The sequence below is a fragment of the Paracoccidioides lutzii genome (genome assembly GCF_000150705.2).
Source record: "Paracoccidioides lutzii Pb01 unplaced genomic scaffold supercont2.9, whole genome shotgun sequence".
NCBI lineage: Eukaryota > Fungi > Ascomycota > Eurotiomycetes > Onygenales > Ajellomycetaceae > Paracoccidioides > Paracoccidioides lutzii.
Window position 1 is genome coordinate 161,577 of NW_015440955.1, and position 19,196 is coordinate 180,772.

At 46.2% G+C, this 19,196-nt stretch overlaps 8 protein-coding genes across 8 annotated transcripts; 5 read left to right on the plus strand and 3 right to left on the minus strand.

Annotated features, from left to right (window-relative positions):
- Positions 1-467: 467 nt before the first annotated feature.
- On the plus strand, positions 468-1,405 carry PAAG_03713 (hypothetical protein; the record flags this gene model as incomplete). The annotated part of the gene is made up of 2 exons (XM_015845042.1): positions 468-749; positions 1,334-1,405. 2 exons carry the CDS (start codon positions 468-470, stop codon positions 1,403-1,405), a joined length of 354 nt encoding a protein of 117 aa, XP_015702131.1.
- Positions 1,406-1,674: 269 nt separating this feature from the next.
- PAAG_03714 (hypothetical protein) lies at positions 1,675-2,100 on the minus strand (the record flags this gene model as incomplete). The annotated part of the gene is made up of 2 exons (XM_002794075.2): positions 1,675-1,803; positions 2,059-2,100. 2 exons carry the CDS (start codon positions 2,098-2,100, stop codon positions 1,675-1,677), a joined length of 171 nt encoding a protein of 56 aa, XP_002794121.2.
- Positions 2,101-4,256: 2,156 nt separating this feature from the next.
- On the plus strand, positions 4,257-7,735 carry PAAG_03715 (hypothetical protein; the record flags this gene model as incomplete). The annotated part of the gene is made up of 2 exons (XM_002794076.1): positions 4,257-4,518; positions 4,713-7,735. The coding sequence occupies 2 exons, from the start codon at positions 4,257-4,259 to the stop codon at positions 7,733-7,735; spliced, it is 3,285 nt and encodes a 1,094-aa protein (XP_002794122.1).
- A 1,604-nt stretch (positions 7,736-9,339) lies between these two features.
- On the plus strand, positions 9,340-9,771 carry PAAG_03716 (hypothetical protein; the record flags this gene model as incomplete). Its single annotated transcript, XM_002794077.1, has 1 exon — positions 9,340-9,771. The coding sequence occupies one exon, from the start codon at positions 9,340-9,342 to the stop codon at positions 9,769-9,771; it is 432 nt and encodes a 143-aa protein (XP_002794123.1).
- Positions 9,772-10,910: 1,139 nt separating this feature from the next.
- Positions 10,911-11,712, plus strand: PAAG_03717 (myosin regulatory light chain cdc4; the record flags this gene model as incomplete). Its single annotated transcript, XM_002794078.2, has 4 exons — positions 10,911-11,130; positions 11,236-11,376; positions 11,493-11,585; positions 11,684-11,712. 4 exons carry the CDS (start codon positions 10,911-10,913, stop codon positions 11,710-11,712), a joined length of 483 nt encoding a protein of 160 aa, XP_002794124.2.
- A 484-nt stretch (positions 11,713-12,196) lies between these two features.
- On the minus strand, positions 12,197-13,030 carry PAAG_03718 (hypothetical protein; the record flags this gene model as incomplete). The annotated part of the gene is made up of 1 exon (XM_002794079.2): positions 12,197-13,030. One exon carries the CDS (start codon positions 13,028-13,030, stop codon positions 12,197-12,199), a length of 834 nt encoding a protein of 277 aa, XP_002794125.1.
- Positions 13,031-13,848: 818 nt separating this feature from the next.
- PAAG_03719 (thimet oligopeptidase) lies at positions 13,849-16,207 on the minus strand (the record flags this gene model as incomplete). The annotated part of the gene is made up of 3 exons (XM_002794080.2): positions 13,849-14,044; positions 14,176-14,816; positions 14,885-16,207. The coding sequence occupies 3 exons, from the start codon at positions 16,205-16,207 to the stop codon at positions 13,849-13,851; spliced, it is 2,160 nt and encodes a 719-aa protein (XP_002794126.2).
- Positions 16,208-16,878: 671 nt separating this feature from the next.
- Positions 16,879-18,486, plus strand: PAAG_03720 (hypothetical protein; the record flags this gene model as incomplete). Its single annotated transcript, XM_015845043.1, has 6 exons — positions 16,879-16,956; positions 17,025-17,032; positions 17,225-17,413; positions 17,587-17,848; positions 17,932-18,021; positions 18,256-18,486. 6 exons carry the CDS (start codon positions 16,879-16,881, stop codon positions 18,484-18,486), a joined length of 858 nt encoding a protein of 285 aa, XP_015702132.1.
- Between the last annotated feature and the right edge of the window lie 710 nt (positions 18,487-19,196).

Below are 19,196 nucleotides of genomic sequence, written 5' to 3' on the forward strand. Positions count from 1 at the left end.
GTGGTCAGGCTCGCGTCTGGGCTTGATCCCTTTTGCGCACTTGAAAGCAACCGTGGGCGCGGTCGAAACAGGGTTTTGTGACGTTCTTCAAGGACTCCTGACAAAGATTACAGATAGGCAGGATATCGAGCCGATTAGCTCTCCGGCGGATCATCACTGGCAGAGTTAGGGTCACCTATGAGATCAAGCCATCGAATGTTCTATCCTCGCAGAGTTCCAATATCTGATCATCTACCGCTATTTTCTTTCCCTGTCAAATAATAATAGGGCCTGAGAGAAGAGCTTTCTAGGCCCCCAAGCCTTCATGGCAGTCGCTTGGAAAAGACATCCATCCATACATGAATCCCGCCAGGGAAGCATAGGTTACTACCCCCGCAGAAAACGAGAACTACTGTCAAGAGATCTAGCTAATTTTTTTTTTTTTTTTTTTTTTTTTTTTTTTTTTGCTTTTTCTGGTCAAGGCACGAATGTCAAACACGCGTTTGAGCACGAGCCTGGGGCCGAGAGCTAAGAGAGGGTCTGTCAGCCAGTTGTCACAAAAGAAAAAAACGCCGGATGGTCATGGCCTGGAGATTGAGCCAAATGCAAGAAGTACGTACATAGCGTGTGTGCTGCATGGGCGAAATTGGGAACGCGGAAGGGCTAAGAGGCTCCCGGGTTATGAGGCTGGGCTTTTTGGTGGAGAGCCCGACGCAGGGAATCATGGCCGAGTCTATCATTGGTTTTGGCTTATGGATGGCTTTTTGTATGTAGGATGCAAGTTTTTTTTCATGTTGGGTTGTTTGCAATCCTTTAATGAAGGAGTTTAATCCGTAACATTATTAACGTGGACGGTACCGAGATATTTTCTGCAAATTGTTGAGATTACCGTCATTGGAGCTAGTAAACAAGTTGTTCTGGAGGGATGGCATTGCGTTGGCTTTTCCTCCTCATGAAGGAGTAGGTATCATCCAATTTGTATACAGCTCAACAGCCAAGATTAACAGCAATTAGAACTATGGAGGATTGGTTCGAGAATCGGTTTACCCCGCCTGTCGTCTGGCCCTTGGCTACGGCCCATGGGCAAAGTAGCGTTCACCCATCTCGTTTATCGAAAACAGTGCCGGTATATGTTAGTCCTATCCATGGTGATTCAGGGACTGCGGTTTTTGTTATAAAAGAAAGAAGAAAAGCAAGAAAAAGAACCAACCACGACATGATGGGAAATGGGAATAAAGTAACTAGCCGTGTAGGGCTGCAAGAACCCAACCTTTACATCTTGAAGCCGCCGAGAATGTGGAGTCTACAAACACTGGAGAAAAAGCCAATAATATTATTATATTGTAATTAGCAGGATCTGAGCCCGGATCATCGCGAACCTCTGGATTTTAATCCGGGATGTGACCTGTTCCTTTCGCCGGATTGAGCTAACTGGTTAGGTGGATGGATCGATGTAGAATCTCTAAATGAACAGATTAACATATGGGCAAACCCATATTTATATTTCTTTCTGTTGTCTGGAGGTTTATGCATCATCACTCTTCCCAAGGTCGGTTAAGATTGTAAGTGCATAACTACGTCATTATATTTTTGATCTTGGTCACTGGCGTCAACTTGTTCTCGGACGGGATCATTAAACTTCGAGGGCCGTTCGCCTTAACAGCCATTGTTTATAACTAAAAATTCCCACTGTCATTACTTCTCCTTTTCCTCCCCCTTCTTCAGCTTTGGTATCACCCATGTCTCCCGCAATTTGGAACAGCGGATATATTGTTCCGTCTGCAACGTCCAGCCCCGGCTGTCGCTTGTCCCAGGAAAACTCGCCTACATAACGTGTAAAGTTAACTAGCGAGCGGGGAGTTAACTACGCATCATTGGATCCAACTCATAAGCTTCCGACTCCCCAAACCTGGCGAATATCAAGGAAGCAATGACATGCACTCCCTCTTCCCCTCTTTATTTCTTCTTTTCAGCAGCATTGCTTGATTGGATATTCTGTCGCGCCATTGCCGCTGGATTTTAGCCTTTCTTGCCCTTCGAGAAACAAAATTTCTCGGGTCAGGTGTTGGGCAGCTTGACCTCCAGGGCTGAGTCTGTTCGGTCTCTCGGGTCCGTGGCCATTTCTGTCACGGAGAGTTTTTAATTTGAGAAGATGATGTTGATCGCAGTATGATGTCGAAACATCGTATAACTTGCATGCGGGGGGGGGAATTTCCCTATCTAGTCGCGTTGCCTATGAAGGCAGGATTTCATTACCGTGTTGTTTGTCTTCTTGATACAGTCAGTCATCGCGCTAGAATGTAGTTACGGTTGCGACGTTGGTCGCATAAGGTTCAATTGTGATTTCAGGCATTCACGAGCAAGTATTGCCAAAACGCTTTCACTAATGGACTCGAGATATGTGGGAGACTTTCAAGGTAGTTATTCTCAATGATGCCTTGTGTTCTTCTGACACTATGCCCCACATTTACATTTCGATCGGGTTCAAACCATGCGGTTCGTTTATCCCCCCACACTGTTTTGGTCGTGGTACCCCTAGCTGCTGCTCATTACCGGCTGGTTGGGTAAGTCGTTATTGCATATCTAACACGCGAAGGTGACAACTCTTGATCCCTTTTATTTTAAATTTTTTATTTTTTATTTTTTATTTTTTTATTTAATTTTTTTTTTCCCCTTCACTGGCGTTTGTTTCCCTTCTAGCGGCAGATTCGGATGAAGAAGCTAAGGCACGATCGAAGAGAGAAATTAACTTTGCAACTTCGATGTGCAAAGGCGTCCTCTGGAAAGAGTGCATGTGTTTATTGAGGATCGTTCAATTCGTCCCCTGCGTTCTTTTGGAATAACTGGGATTTTAAGATAGCAACGATTTGCGGCTTCATTTCTCAGTTTTTCTGGATGGATCCGCTCGCCGTGTTTCATCTCTTCCAGATTTATGGGGTCATCTCATTTCCCTTAAAATAGTACGGACGAGCGCAATTATTAGATAACCGACCATCAGCAGGAATTAGTTAACTAAGATTCGATATGATTTCAAGGGACCATGTTCAGGGATCGCTGTTCACCGTGGACCGTGCCGGACCGTGACGTTAGGCATAAATAAACCGTAGTAAGTAAACCATCTCTCAAAACGGTGGACCCAGGAGTCAGGACAAGCGAGCAGTCAACGCCATTCCTACCGAGGCAGGAGGAACGATGTGAAAAGTTGAAAAACAAAAAACAAAAAAGAAAAAGAAAAAGAGAGCGATGTCAACTGATCGGCTATTACTGGATTAATGCTGCTATCCATGGTTGAGGCAAGGGAAGCTATCCAACTGTCCAACCAGCCATGCTCTTCTCCAGCGGAACCTTGGAGCAATCAATGTCGAGTTATCAGGGAACATGGCTGGGATTGATTCTGGCAGCGGAACCGTGGAATCTGACTCTCCTCCTCGTTGTTTGCCCGTACATTTATATGTGACCATGCAGCCTATAATTGAGTGAGAGTTATCCGAAGGTTCGCGTTCAGGTTCCCCAGATTACTCACTCCTGCTTGAGCTCAACACTGGATCCGAGATGGGGAGAAAAAAAAGAAAAATCGTCATCCAGCGAAGAATCAGAAAAAAAAAAAAGAAAAGAAAAAGCCAACATTGCAGCTGGTCATCTGCTCGATGTTTAGGGTGATGTTTCCAGCGTGTTCGTTGGCTGCTTGGTGTGGTCGCTCGTATTGGAGTTATCTTGCTCGAGACAGGCTTACAGGAGGTTTAGCTCGCTCGCCCGCTCGCTCGCTCCTCGTCGTCGTCGTCCTAGTCATCCTGGTTCGCAGTTAGCTGTTGCAGTTTAACCAGGCCGGTCCTAGCACTGGACACACAATGAGTTTAACAGTTCGTTCTCTCGAGTTTTAGTGTTGTCGATTCTTCCCTCTCTGAAGGGACTTTCTGTCTTTCCAACCTCCTCGCGTTCTCCAGCATCCATCATCGCCATCTGCTTCTTCTGCTTCTTTCTTCTCCTTTCCTCCCTTACAACATAAAATGATTTTGTTTCTTGTAATGCTTACCCATCCACCGTGTGTCCTTCATATTTTGCATGTCGCAACCTAGCGAACCCTCTGTTGTTGATGTCCATTTGCGCCTGGCCCTTCTACCCCTCACCCGCCCTGTCAACCTCGAGCTCTGATGGGCGCCCGAGGTTGCCGCGCCATTCCTATAGATTGCAGCAAGGGCATTGGGTAGAGTAAACCGTTACGGGCGCCATTGGCGAGTAAATATATACATTAGATATACATATCATTCATTCCAGCTATGATCCTCGCTGTCGGATCAATGGCAGATACCAACACGTTATCCCACATTCGTCGACGAAGACGCGCTGATGAACCAGGCCCCTCGTCTGAAGTAAATGATCAGAAAGATAGCGGGGAACCTGCGCAGCTCCAGAGTGACGCATCCAAGAAGCGGAAGAGGAGCAGGAAAGGTGATTCAGAGAAGAAGTTCTACTGTAAACATGAGGGATGCGGGAAGAGCTATTCCAGAGCTGAACATCTATACAGACATCAACTAAACCGTACGTTACTTTCTGTCCTCTTATATGTTCTATTCTCTATTGCTACGTATTTTGTTATTTTTCTCTCTATTTTGTCTAAATGCTCTTTTGTCTTGGATGGATGCTAGCATCATATTTACTAGGTGGTTCTTTTCTACTACATCTCTCACCCATTCTGTTCCTAAGCTTAAAGCTGATTTTGTTTTTTTCTCAAGATTCCCCAAAACACATCTATCGCTGTGACTTCCCAGACTGCTACCGCTCCTTTGTTCGTCAGGATCTTTGTGTCCGTCATCGAGAGCGTCACACTACTCATGGTTCTCAGCTCCAAAAACGCGACAATTTCACCCATGCCGCCAGCGCGCTTGCGTCGGCGGCTCCTCCACCGCGAAACGATGCCCATCCCCCTAGCGGAAATGGACATATTACTGCGGGGTCGCCAACTGATGGCCCGACTTCGCCATACCTGAAGCAAATATCATCTGCGGATGCGCCAGGGAACATGTCAAGACCACGACTTCCCAGGTCGTCCTATACCGCCACAAATTCGAATCCCACAAATTACCCTAATTCCGCTTCCGCCCCTGTCCGCCCCGCTTGCTCGTCCTCGTCCGCTTCCATAGAAAATCATTTGCAACCACTTACACCACAAGAGCAATATGCTGGCCCTGACCCGCGAATAAAACGGTCCAACAGTTCCAGTAGTTATTCCCTCAGCCCCAAACAGCAATCCACCTCAATATATCGCTCTTCCAATCGTCAGCCCGGATACGGAAAATATGATAACCAGCGTTATCCAAACACCCCGTTTAGCCCGCCAGAGCTTGCCCCCCAAATCGACCAACCCTCTGACCCATCAAACGTTCAACCGCGCAGGCTATCGTCCACTGGACCCGCACTCTCGGGTTCCACTACATACATGTCTGTTCCAGGCATACCAAGCAATGTATCTTTGGTTACAGATCCAAATACGTATATTTCACAACAAAATTTGCATATGACATCCTTACCACCACCAGGTTATTCGAATTTAACCATGCCACGGGCCACCTCTTCATCGATTGCAAATGCGATATCCAACGGTTTTGGTGCTCTTGATCCTTCCCCTGGCCTAATGGGAACTGGTTCTTCAGTTACAGAGTGGGATGCTATATCATCTTATACCCTTCCTATCTTTGGCGGTGAAACACTAAACCGTTCTCCGTTTGCAATGACTGATGATTTTACTGCTTGGTTATTCAATGAGCATTCCAACACCTCATCTCCAATTGCTTATCCAAATGCGTCTGGCATGATGCCTAACTATGCAGCTCCGACTGCCGCCCACCTCCATGGACCTTACTATCCAAGCGACGCCGCTCTGACCAGCTACTTTACCAATGTGACCCAGCAACAGCATCCGATGAGTGTAACGAGCCTTCTCGATTCTGAACCTCCCCAGTCGATCATATCAGTGGAGAAGCGAAATGAGTTGCTTGACCTCATTCAAACACGCTTTAACGAAAATAACCATGCTGCAATTAAAAAGCGGAAAGATTCTTTGCTAGAAGGTAATCTCGAAGAAGATAGTCACATTCTTAGTTTACGAATGATGCAAACATATATTGGTTCGTACTGGCGTCACAGCCACGACCAACTTCCCATTTTGCACAAACCAACATTTTCGGCGGACAAAGTACCGAATCTTCTCCTCCTCGCTATTATGTCCATTGGCGCCTCAACACTCGACAAAATTCATGGGCATGCTGTTAGTATCGCTACCTCAGAACTGGCCAACTTTTTAATCTGGCACATCCGATGGGAGATTTTTATGGATGCGGATTTCCAGCCACCAGCGAAACTTTGGGTATTTCAGGCGTTGTTGCTTCTCGAAATCTACGAGAAGCTGTACTCGACACGGGCGTTGCACGAACGTGCGCATATTCATCACGATACCACATTGACCCTAATGCGCCGTGGGAGTTCGTTAATTGGTCGATCGCCATTTGACTCTCCACCAAGCCTTCGAGATGACACACAGAACAGATCAACAACAGGATCTGGCACCAATTCTGCTTCCGAATGTGGGGCGGGAGAAGAGTCCTGGGCTCATTGGATCAAGGCGGAAGCCACCCGCAGAGTGGCATTTGCCGCCTTTGTCATGGATTCGACGCACGCCACAATGTTTGGCCACTCCGCGAAAATGGTCGCGCATGAATTGCGCCTTCCACTCCCATGCGATGAAGCCCTATGGTCAGCAACAAGTGCTGCGGAAGTTTCAAGAGTGCAATCCAGTCTGCATGCCAATGGTTTTAAGGCAACAATGTTTCTGGATGGGCTGAAGAAAACGCTGAATGGCCAGAAAGTTCGAACCAATTCCTTTGGTCGGACGATTATCATGGCCGGTTTACTAAGTGTCAGTTGGCATATGAACCAACGAGATCTCCAAGTCAGCTCATTGGGGGTTGCCCAAGCTTTAGGAGGGAGAGATAGATGGCGATCGTCTCTACTGCGTTCATTTGATAATTGGAAACGGGACTTTGACGAGGCTTTGGCAGAGTCCAACAGTTCAAATTATTCATCCACCTACAGGCAATATACCTTTGACGATGACGTCATTTTCGAATCTCGTACCGTTTTGCACCACCTTGCCCATATGGCGTCGCACGTTGATGTGGTAGATTGCCAAATATTCGCTGGAGCAGGTCGTCTACTGGGCCGCTCCATTACACCAAAGGACTATAGCACTGCGCGGGAAAAGATGACAGAACGCTGGGCAAACAAAGCCGCCGCACGAGACGCAGCTTTCTTCGCGCTAAAATTTCTCGTCCAAGTACTCAATGCGGAGGATGGCCGTATAGGGATCCGCCACGGCCCCACGGGCTACATTGATATGAACGAATACAGCGCCCGCGATGATTTCCTCCTCAATCGACCGTGGGTGATTTACTTTGCCGCCCTCGTGGTCTGGAGTTATGGATACGCGCTGGATGGAGCGATAACCCCACCCGTTCCGGAACTTCTCACTCCAGAAGAGCAGCGGAGGGATATGCATACGTTTTTTGACCGGGTTGGTGGCGTGAGAACGCCGGAAGAGCTTCTGCATGTCCGTGACCGGAACCGTTGCATGGGCCTCCTCATGATTTTGCAGGAGACCTTCTCCCACGCCCGATGGGAACTCCTCAATGAGGCTTCCAACCTACTTGGGAGCTGTATTGAAAAGTTGAAAGGGGCTGGCGACCCATCCAACCCTTCATGACGCGAGGGCCTGATTTTCTCTCTTTCTTTTTTTGTTTATTTACTTGGCCTAATCATCTATAACAAAAAGGGGTTTGTGTCTTGTCTTACATACCACGGTGTTTCTCATATCTTTGCCATATACCTGCGCTACGACGTCTTATTGCATTCATGTCCTTTTCCTTTTTACACTTCCCTTCGTGGTTTTTATTTTTTATTTTATTTTATTTTTTTTTCCCTCTAGTTTATCTAATTATCCTCATTTATATACCCTATCATTTCGTATATGTTCGTACCAGAGGAAAAAAGGAGAACAAGGAAAAGGGAAGAGTGCTTCCCTGACTACAACTACAACTGATCTATTTAGCAACGGTGGTGTTGGGTTTTGCGTACTTTCCCCCTTTTGCAAATACCCCCCTTTCGAAACCTGTCATTTGTTTCTTTTCCTGCCTGCAAAATTGAAGCGATAGTTTTGACTAAAAGAAAGAAAGAGGGTAAACCCAAGGTTTTCTAGAAAAGTTGGATTTGTCAATTGGCTGCTCGTTTGGATTCGAGCGTGATTGCTCCCTTCGCTTTTTAAAATCTTTCCGTTGATTGTTTTTCGTCACAATACCTCTTTTCTGATTACCTCTTTTTCTGATTGCTGTTTTCAGCTGCATATAGTTTGCCTTTCTGCACAAATATCCGCACGTTTTACGTACACACAAATATACATGCATGCATACATTCATACATACATATATATATATATATATATATATATATATTTTCCCATCGTGCTATCTTGTCTGTCTCAATATTTTCTCCTTTTGTTGCTCTTGAGGCTAATCTGTTATTATGATCATGGTTACTAAGGCTAGCGCTATTTCAACATATTTAATATAACTACCCCCTCCAGTGTATGCTTATATATCTTTGTTGTGTTTTAAGATCAGTAGTTTAGGGGGAGGGTGATTGAGAATGACTGATTCTTTTTTCAACCGTTTTAAAAGATCTATCTCATGTCGATTTTTTGGAAAATTATTTCTCCCCGATGATATGAGCGAATTATCCCCACAATCGTCTTTCTTCCCCTCCCAAACCCTCCCCATATTCTTCTCGTAGGCCAATAGACTTTTTTTTGAATTATATTGGTTTTCCTGGAAATGTAAAACGCCTTCCCGTTCGATTAACGGTTTGTAGTCAGCCGTCGTCCCTAAGAGGCGATGTTCTACGCGACGCCATCTCAGATCAAGACGTGTTGTGTTTTTGGACGCCACACAGTCTTTTAGAGAAGTGGTTTAAGTCTCAGCATCCATTTAATTGTTTGAGTTTTACACAATTGATCCTGCAACATCGTTGAAGGACTGGACTATTAAACGACAACGTCTTGGAAAGGGAAAGGTGACCTGGCTTTTTTTCACTGTGATGTGGCAGCTAAGCCGCTCGAAATGAGGTTTGCGGGGTTGCCATGTCGATTAGTCAGGGCATTCATGTTTGATGGCCTCCGATGCATGTCCAACATCAATTATCGAATTTTTGAGATGATATAATATGTAAGGGATATATGCCCAGGCACCGAAGAGAAACAACCAAAACTTTTGAACTTATCTGCACTTTTCACACCTAAATCCAGCCGACCCCATCATGGACACCTCAGGTGAAACAGATCTAACCACTCTCCTCGCATCTCTCGATCCAATCCTCGATCCAGAGATCTTCGTCTTCCTCAGCACCACCCAGCCCATACACGCTCTGCCCCTCCAATCCCTTCAACCACAAATGCTATTCCAGGAGGCTGAGGGTCTCACCATCATTACATCAAAACACTTGGCGACAACCCATGGCTTCGCAGACCAGGCCACGTTTCCCTGTCGGAAGATATCTTTGAAGGTGCACTCGAGCCTAGAGGCAGTGGGCCTGATTGCGACAATCGCGGCGAAGTTGAAGGAACGGGGGATTAGTTCCAACGTAGTCAGTGGTTACTTTCATGATCATATATTTGTGCCTGTAAGCCGGGAAGATGATGCTTTAGAAGTGCTCTGCCAGTTAGCAAGGGAGGCGAGGCCTGTGAGATGAATATCCCCCATCCCCCCCCTACCTCTCTCTCACATGCTCTCAAAATAGGGAAATTTTGTTTAATCGAATAAGAGATAGAGAGCGCACACTGCACAATAATATTTCCACTCAATTATGCGGGAGCTTCCTTCATTGTGTGTGTGTAAACCCCCCGGAAAAGTGTTTTCTCCACCGACTGCTAAGGCTCAGGGTTAATTTTTTCCATATGTGTCAGATACCATACGTAGCTGCTAATTGAAACCCGTATTGGTTGTCTGTCGGGACGACAGCGATCTCCTGTGTCTGGAGTCAAAAGCGGGCATTGTGTAAAGTATGAAATGATAGAGAAGTAAGAATATAAAGGAGCCCCATGCATAAGGGGACAACAATAGATGCAAGTTGGAAATACTTATTCCAGAGGAAACGGTATTCCGACGTTTTGATGCAATGATGAGATGTTTAGATGAGATGATGATGTTGTTGTTGTTGTTGTGGTCTGCGTCAAGATCTATAATAAATAAACATGGAATGCCGAAACAGCGGGTGTTGGGTTGTTGCAGCAACCATCCTGATAGCATCCTAGAAATCTCTCCAACAGCTAACAAAACAACAACTGACGATTATTCCCCACCTCCAACTTCTCAACTTCTCACCTCCTCAACTCCTCAACTCCTCGTTGTCTCCCCGTCAAAACCTTCCGTGACAGTAACCCTTCTATATTTTCCCATCCCCCCTGACCACCGCACAAACATATAAACAATGGTAGGTTGCAATGTGTTCTCCCTGCTGTTGTTGTCCTCGGGTTGCAGCAAACCTAGTCCTCCCAAACTTCACCTCAAGCTTCACCTAGCAAAGAGGCTCCAAAACTGGTGTGCGGTTTGACTGCGCTTCCAGCTTCCAAGTCGTGGACTGTACAATAACTTGTTTACCTGCGGCGAGTCCCTCTTGCCAGAAAGAAGCGTGCAAAACATACACAACCCTCCCTTTATCCCATTGTATCCCACTGCTTCATCCTCCATGCCCCTGTGGAATCTGCTCCTTTATCATCCTGCCTACACTCTCTCTTTTGAAGCCCTTGCCACTCCCTGGTCTATTCTCTCCCATATAGTACATCGCGACTCCAAAACACCACCAAATCAACCACAGCAAAACCCGCAGCAATGGACAATTCACGCCCCTTCCAGCACAGCCATGCTAACCAAATGGACAACTCACAACATCAACAGGCATCCACAAACTACAAAGAAGCATTCTCCCTCTTCGACAAGCGCGGCAACGGCCGTGTAGCGCTCGATTCCCTAGGAGACCTGCTCCGCGCTTGCGGCCAGAACCCCACCTTAGCTGAGATCAGAGATCTGGAGAAGAGTATTGGCGGAGACTGTGAGTTTTGTTCTTTGGAATCAGAGAAGGAAAATACGATGATATAAAAAATATATGTAAACCGATGAAATGGGGGCAGACTGACCATGTGGATGGACATTCTAGTCGATTTCGAAGCTTTCTCTAAAGCCCTTAACCGGCCAGGCGGATTTCGCGATCCTGGTGAGCCGGAAGAATACTGCCGCGGATTCCAGGTGTTTGATAAGGACATGACCGGATTTATTGGCGTGGGCCAGCTCCGTTATAGTCAGTGGTTCCGATTCTTCCTTGCGCTGTTATCCGGAGATGTATTAATGACATACGTGCGGTGATGTTGGTTTGTCTGACTCTTGGATTTTTTATTCCCCCCCCCCCCCCCGTAGTCCTAACAAATTTGGGCGAGAAAATGACCGACGAAGAAGTTGATGAGCTTCTTAAAGCTGTTGACACGAGTTCCGGAGAGATCAACTATACTGGTATGGCATCCTCCTTTTTGCGACAGTGTCGCAGGAACAATTAATCCCAAATCGCATCTCCATATCTCATCAAATCCCACTAACATAATAATACACAGAGCTTGTCCGGACCATCCTGGCCAACTAAACAACTGTTTTGATTTCACAATTCATCCTTCATCCTACAAGTATTATATCCCGCTTTTTTTTGTCGCGCATAGTATCCTACTGTCTACGACGAGATGTTTTCTTTTTTGCCCCTTGGTAACCACCCGTCCATGGCGGTTCGAATCGCATTTTTTGAATCCGCACCACCGCAGTGATGGGGAAGGAGGTGGAGACAAAGACAGCTTTAGATAGAGAGTGGTTTTTGCATTTGCTCTATTTTATTTTGGCGAATGGTGTGTCTTGAGAGCTGGTATAACGTATGGGATATGTTGCTATGATGATGGCTAGAGTTAACGAGCTAGATGTTAGGATCGCCCATGATTCCATATCGAACGAGGTTATTTCTCGTGTTTCTTCATTTCCCTTTTGTCATAACAATGTGGAAATTTAGTTGGTGCTTAATCTTTCTAAGATTCAGCTTTCGATGCTATGTATTTTGATATTCCCTTTCGATATATCCACCCTCACTTCTTCCCCTTCTCCCAACACGTCCACTCCGCCCGCTGAACCATATTCTCCCCCTTCCCCATCTCCTCTGTCTCCACCAAGGAACCGGGTAAGATATAAACAACCTTCTCCGCCTTCTTCCTCCGTCTCTTCCGTTCCTTCTCTTCCCCATCCTCGTCCCCATTCCCACTACTTGCAATAACACCAACTTTATTATCCGCAAAATGCACCTCGTCCAACGCATATCCCATAACCACCCGACACCGTCCACAGCGCAGCGGCAACCTCTTCTCAAACCCATCTTCACGCCGGATCATGGTTGGCTGGCGGTCTGGTATCGTTGTTGAGAGGAGGATGGTGTAGTGTTTCTGCTGTTGCTGTTGTTGTTTTGAACCAGACATCGTTTTCGACTTTTCGTTCTTCTCGTTCTGGGAGTTGCTGGCATCCCCGGGTGCGGCTTTATTTTCATTTTCATTTTCACTTTCGTGTTCAGCACCCTCTTTATCACACCCCTCCACCTCTTCTTCCTCTTCCTCTTCCTCTTCCTCTTCTTCCGGGACGGCTTTCGGAAGCGGTAATATCAATGCGTGATCTCGCGCTGGCTCGCGGCGGCAGGGCAAGCTGGCGAGATCGCGGGTTGAGGCGAGGAGGAGGTGGTTGCAGAAGGCGCAGTGGTAGGTTTTTATCGGGAGACGCGCTTGCGGTTGCTTCTGTTGCTGGGGGATTCGTTGGAGGTCTAGGTCTGTGTTTGTTTCTCGGTTTGGTGATTGGGATTGGGATTGGGATTCTGGTTGTGGTGGTTGTGAGACGAGCGCAGCAGCTGGCAACTTCTTGGGACTCGCTGTCGCCATCCTTTGAGTTTTGATATGTTCAGAAGCAGCTTTGTAGTTACGAAGCGTCTAGGTCTAGCTTGAGGTAGCTCTTTTGTTAGATGCTGTTGGGATTTGGTGATGGCGGTCGCTTATGGAGAAGAGACTGAGCAATTGAGTAGCTCGACAGTGGAAACTGGTTCCCTAAGTCTATTTATTTATGGATTATTTATGGGGGGGGCGGGGGGGGCAAGCATAATCCACGGATGGTTTTGAACTCGGATATGCCAAAGAATAGACCCCAGCTGGCGGCTTCGTGGTTGAACTTCAACTTTCCAAAAAGTTTTGAGGTTTCGAGGTTAAGCTCACGTGGTCTTATCGATAAGGCTCTTTCTTCACTCATAACTATATGTTGGGCATAAGTTGTTGGAGCCTAGGCTTCCTATTATGGACTAGCACACTGCACAGTAGTATAGATAAGTTACGTTGCTGGGCGCACGTGCCGCCCCGCCACACGTGATCATAGTGTGTATGGATTTAGCTGGCTCCTTAACCATCCCACATCATAAGACATCCGCTTGTAAGGCACTCAGGATGGATATACATGGATTGCAAGGAGAAGGGCAACATATTGAACATTAAGCATAGCAGTAAATATTTATATCTGAATCTTCCTATTCCTCAACCCATAATCCGTCCGAATCCCTTCTCCTCTCCCTGCTAAGTAAAAGACGGGAATATCTAATCAACATACCAAGTCTATCTAGCGGATTATGTATAACGACACGTGCGTTAAAAAAGATCATCCTGCATCAATTGTAAAGTGGCATACAGCGTCTACCCCTCGGGGCTAAACTGCCCTAATTATGCAGTCCAAGCTCTCTATAGAATGAATCCATGCTGGGTTCGCGGCCCAGGAACAGCTTGAGAGTTTTCATCTCATCCTGGCTGCCACCTGGTTTCAGGACGGTATGGCGATACCGTCGGCCTTCTGTCGCGTTCATGGGGTTTTCTTTGAAGACGGAGTAGAACATGTCTGCTGAATACACTAGGGAGCTGGATGGTAGATAAAAACGAGATGTTAGTTGAGGGAAGTGAGTAAAATATAAACGAAAGGGGGGAGGGGCAGGGGAGGAAGGTAAATAATTACGAATGGGGGAAAAGGAGTAAAGGGTATGAAAACGAACCTAAGGTAACCGTAATATCCTGCATCGTAACCACCAATAAGATGCCCGAATGTCGCTTGCCCATGTCCCCAGTCGTTTCCTTGTCCGAGAACCTCAGGGCCATCAAGCTGAGAAATCTCCTTGCGCAACTTATTGTATGTTACGGAGATATCCAAATTTTCGATGGCAGCGTGGTCAGCAGGTTCGTGCACAGCCATATCGAAGATACCAAAGTGAAGCTGGCGGAGGTTGAAGAGGGCGTCATTCACATGTTTAGTCTTGATCAGGTTGTTGATTAGGTCATCAGGGATCTTCTGGGCTGGCTTTGGCTTGTCGCCTGCGGTCTCCTTCCAGGCCTGGTAATATTCATCTGAAAGGAAGGAATAGTGTGTGCTGAGAGATTTGATCTGTGACGGTGTCCAACACCAGTTTTCCAGCATCTGACTGGGTGCCTCGACAAAGTCACGGACGGTGTTTGTTCCATGGAAGCGGGAGTATGTTGTTCTGGAGACTAGATCGTGGATTCCATGACCAAGTTCGTGGAAGAAAGTTACAACTTCATCGTGCTTCAGCAAGCTGGGCTTCTTTGCCGTTGGCTTGGAGAAGTTGCACACCAGTGCCGTGGCGGGATATCGGCGGCTTCCATCCGAGGCAACGAATCCCTAAATGACGTCGCCATTAGTCCATGTTGAAACGGAACCTTTATGTTGAAGGGAAACGTAGAGCTTACCGGCTGCAGATTGAAGTTTGCGGCATGGCCATACTTCCCTTCTCTGGGAAACAAATCAAGATACAAGTATCCCACAAATCCACTCCCCTCGTCTTCATCATCCCAGACACTGAAAACCTGGACTTCCTCGTGCCAGACAATGTCGTTACCATTGCCAGTTTCTGAGATCTTATCCCTCTCTTCTCCAGTTATCTCAACAAACACTAGTCCAAATAGCTCTTCGAAAATCTTCAACATTCCCTGAATCGTAGTCTGCAATGGGAAGTACTCCGCAATCAACTGCTGATCAAGAGAAAAGTCCTTTTCCAGCATCATGCGATCATAGAAGCGGTGGTCCCATAGGTAGTAATGGCCATCAAACGGTTGGTTTGAAGCGCGAGACTTAATATCAGCCTCTTTAAGCTCCTTGAGAGCTTTGAGCTCTTTTTCACCCCCTGCCTTGAGTCGTGAAAGCAGGCCTCCAAGGAAGTCATCCACGGTCTTGGGAGTCTTTGCCATCTTATCCTCAATCCTAAACGTGGCATGGTTGGGATATCCGAGAAGGCGGGCAGCTTCATCTCTGAGAATGACTGCTTCTTTGAACAATGGGACATTCTGGTTACACTTGTTCTCGTTGGCAATTGTGACCTGTTTCCGCACCTCGGCGTTGGTGGCATACTTCAACGTTGGGAAAAGATCAGGGTACTTGAACGTCACTCGTAGTTTTCCTTCGTTCACTCCTTCACCTTTCTTCAGGACGGACAATACGTCCTCTGGGACACCAGCCAGCTCCTCTTTTGTAAACCACAGGCCCCCACTCTCTTCATTCAAGTTCTTCTGGAACTCGATGCTTATCTGACTTAGCCGTTTCTTGATTTTCTTGAACCTATCACGCTTTGGTCCCGCGGGGATCCCCAGGCCATTGCGGATGTAATCCTTGTGCTCTTTTTCCAAGAGTTTTTGCGACTCGGGATCTAGCTTCTCGCCCTTCTTCAAGGCAGCGGCAACGAGCTTAAACAGGTCCTCACGCATGGCGGACTCGATTGCAAAATCGTCCATTAGCTTCTCTGCCTCGGATGAAGCATCCCGTAGCTTGCTATCCGTCGAAATCGCCTGGTAAAAGCCTATAATATGCGATTCAAGCGCCATGAGGTTCTCGTCTTGTGCCAGTGGCAGCAGCACTTTGGCAAAGGTAGCTTCTTCCTCCGTAACCTTGGCCGCTACGGCATCTTGCGCTTTACGGGAATTGCTGATCATACGTTTGGTGTCTTCGATTAAGGAGCTAGGGGTGGCAGTAAAGACAGGCGGGGCCTGCGGAGGGGGCTTCAGCTTTGTCGGGGCCATTGTTGCGGTAGTGAGAGGCCGTTGAGATATGGAGGTTTGGAAGACAGCGGTAGTAGGCTTAAAGGGGGTTGCGGCTGGCGAAGTTGTTACCCGAAATTTGCTCAAGAGTAATTGAAGCCTGGGAGCGGGGATACGGAGCGGGTGAGCCAGGATGAAGGATATCACAACAAGGAGGGAGAGACAACCCAGGAGGCGGAAGAGGTGAAGCGAGCTAGACCGTAACCCCGCCAGGATGAATGAGCCTATGGGGACGAGCAACGAAACAAGCAACAATGAAGAGCGACCTAAGATGACACTCGGGAGGACAAAAGAAGGGACCAGTCTCGAAACACGCAGCCACGCACAAATCAACAAAATAAAATTATTGTTTGTATAATATTTCTTCAATAGAGTAAAAACATCAGAGAAGGTCCTGGCTCCCTAAACGATGTGTTGGGTTTTCGGAATGTTATTTTAAGAACCGCTTTGAGTTTTGAACCGAATGTTGGAAGGTTTGCGTTTCTCTCATTGGTCAACTTAGTCACCCGGATCATCGTCTGCTTTGGTATCAGGCCAACAAACTTCAACTAACTGCCTACAGCGAGGAACAATCTAAACAGAAAGTTATTCTAGTAGTTATTACTAAAAGCTACATAACTACAATTACGGCAGTTACCATAATCATCATCATTATGGCAATTACCGCAATTCTACAGGACGTTCCTATGAAGCAGAGTGGAACTGTATTCTTCTTGAGAGATATAAAAGCTGTATGTTTCTCTCTGTCATGTTTCTTCAAAAGGCAACGCCCTTTTCATTTCCTTGTTTCTCAGAACAGTCTTCCCAGTAAGTCAGTCCCGGATATCTACCTCTACACGGCGGAAGGCTGCTCAGGTCAATTTGTGAGAGCTTCATGTTCGTGACAAAAGACTAAGTGAAGTGTACAGATTAATCAGAAAATCTCACAAGACCCAAGCAACTAGCAGCAGAATAGCGATGAACTGGAACGACGAATCTTTCCCTTGTGTCATCCGCCAGGCCCGTGAGGCGACTTAATGCATACCGCGCCATCTATACACAGGGCAGACAATGGCTAGATGCCAACCTGTCAGGTGTGGGATATGCCCATGAACGAATTGAGTCATCAACTCTCGTTCCCCTTTCTCCCGAGGATCAATATGACGACTGCATGATTGCCGTACTCCGCTCTGAGACGGAATGCTATGGGTGCGGTGTATGCCACAAGACGGTTTAAACTTAAACGAGAACAATGTTCGCATCCGAGACTTCGAATACAATTGGACATTCAGACTGAATAATGGCGGTTCTGGGCTTAATAAAAAGCGGCACAATATACATCTTGCTCAAATCCTTTGTCCGCTACATTATTTTCATTTCAGAGGTCATCGAGGCATTCATCTGGAAAACATTATTTCGATATCTGCCTGGGCTTACTCCCGGGACGAATATTGGAATGAGTACCAGAAAGGAATAGAAGTGGAGTACGAGGGTCCATTTTCTGGCTCTACTATCTACAGACTGGGAGAATGCGGTCCCGGCTCAAAAATTCAGAAAAATAAGATGCACCGCATCGATGGCCTAGGCGGAGAGCATATCACGAAAGTTGATAGGTGGGCAACAGAATTTAAGAAGGGTTACATTGTAAGTCACTTCTACTTTCTTCGATTCAGCCAGGCTCTACAAGATTATTCCTTTTAACGACTGAGGTGCATTTATAATCCCAGGTCTTTACCAATTGGGGCAATGAAATGAAATTTACAGAAAACGGTGAACCTGAACCTGAACCTGGACATGAAATGCGCGAGGCGCATTTTGTCCTGCAAACGATGAGGTGATAACTGGATTCTATTGTGTGTTGTGTGAGTGGTTACCTCTTCCTAATTTCCGCTTGTCTACCCCTTTCTTTCTTTTTTTTTTTTTTTTTTTTTTCTTTCTTTCTTATTTTTATTATTTTTTTAAAAATTATTTTTTCCGGGTTTGCTCCCATATTGCGAAGCATCATGAGGATCTCTTTACCATCTGCTGACAATTGCGGTTTTCTGAATTAGGAATTAGGATCCAGAGGTATGGGACGCCTCGGATTCATCACAAAGAAAATAGGTGTATCTGAAAGCGCAGCACGTATTTCACAGAACCTCTCCACTCATGTGATTCGCAAAAGGAAATATCTTCAAGGAGCGAAGGGCTCTCCAAATGAAAAAAGCCCTCAGAGTGATTTTCCAAATAATGATTGTTTTTGGCTTACGGTTAGCAACAACTTTGATCAACAAAAGTCGTAGTTGGAATAAAGCTGTACGGATGAACTGGATGATTGGTTTGGACATATTTTTCTAGATATCTAACATATACATGCTTCAGTTTTTGAAAACTATATACTTCTGTCCTCTGCTTGATTCATTTGCGACGGGCATCGTTGAAATAGTCTTCTGCACAATTCCTCGTAATGGACGCGGGACAACTTCGGGAGATAGTGAGCACAATTTCCACAAAAATCTTTTTCCAAAAACCTAAATAATTAAGTTCGCCAGGTAAGAATAATGCAGCTCCATCATTAACATTATTATTACAATATTTATTCTCGTTTAACTAGGAAGGCTAACAATAATGTCCACAGTCTATATTTGGAACTATATTATCTGCTTATCAGGTCCCTTGATCAACATGCCAACCTACCAACTCTCCTGCTTTTTTTTAACTCCATACAAATTCCCCCTTGATCGCAGCTCAAACTTGAAAGCTCCCCATCTCGTTTCACCCCGCTTCTCTGGACCAAAAGATAACAGATAAGAAAAAGAAGAGAAGAGAAGGGAAATTGAAAAGCGGTAGCCTCTGTCAGACGCAAATGAAAAGTGAGAAACCTTTTAACTAGCTAGTTAATAGGTGTGCTTATTCCAAACTTTTCGATGATTATCTCCCCCCATTTTGAAGCGCCATATTCCAGCCCCGATGATCGGCGCATCGCATCTCAAGCTTCTTAGGCACAATGGAA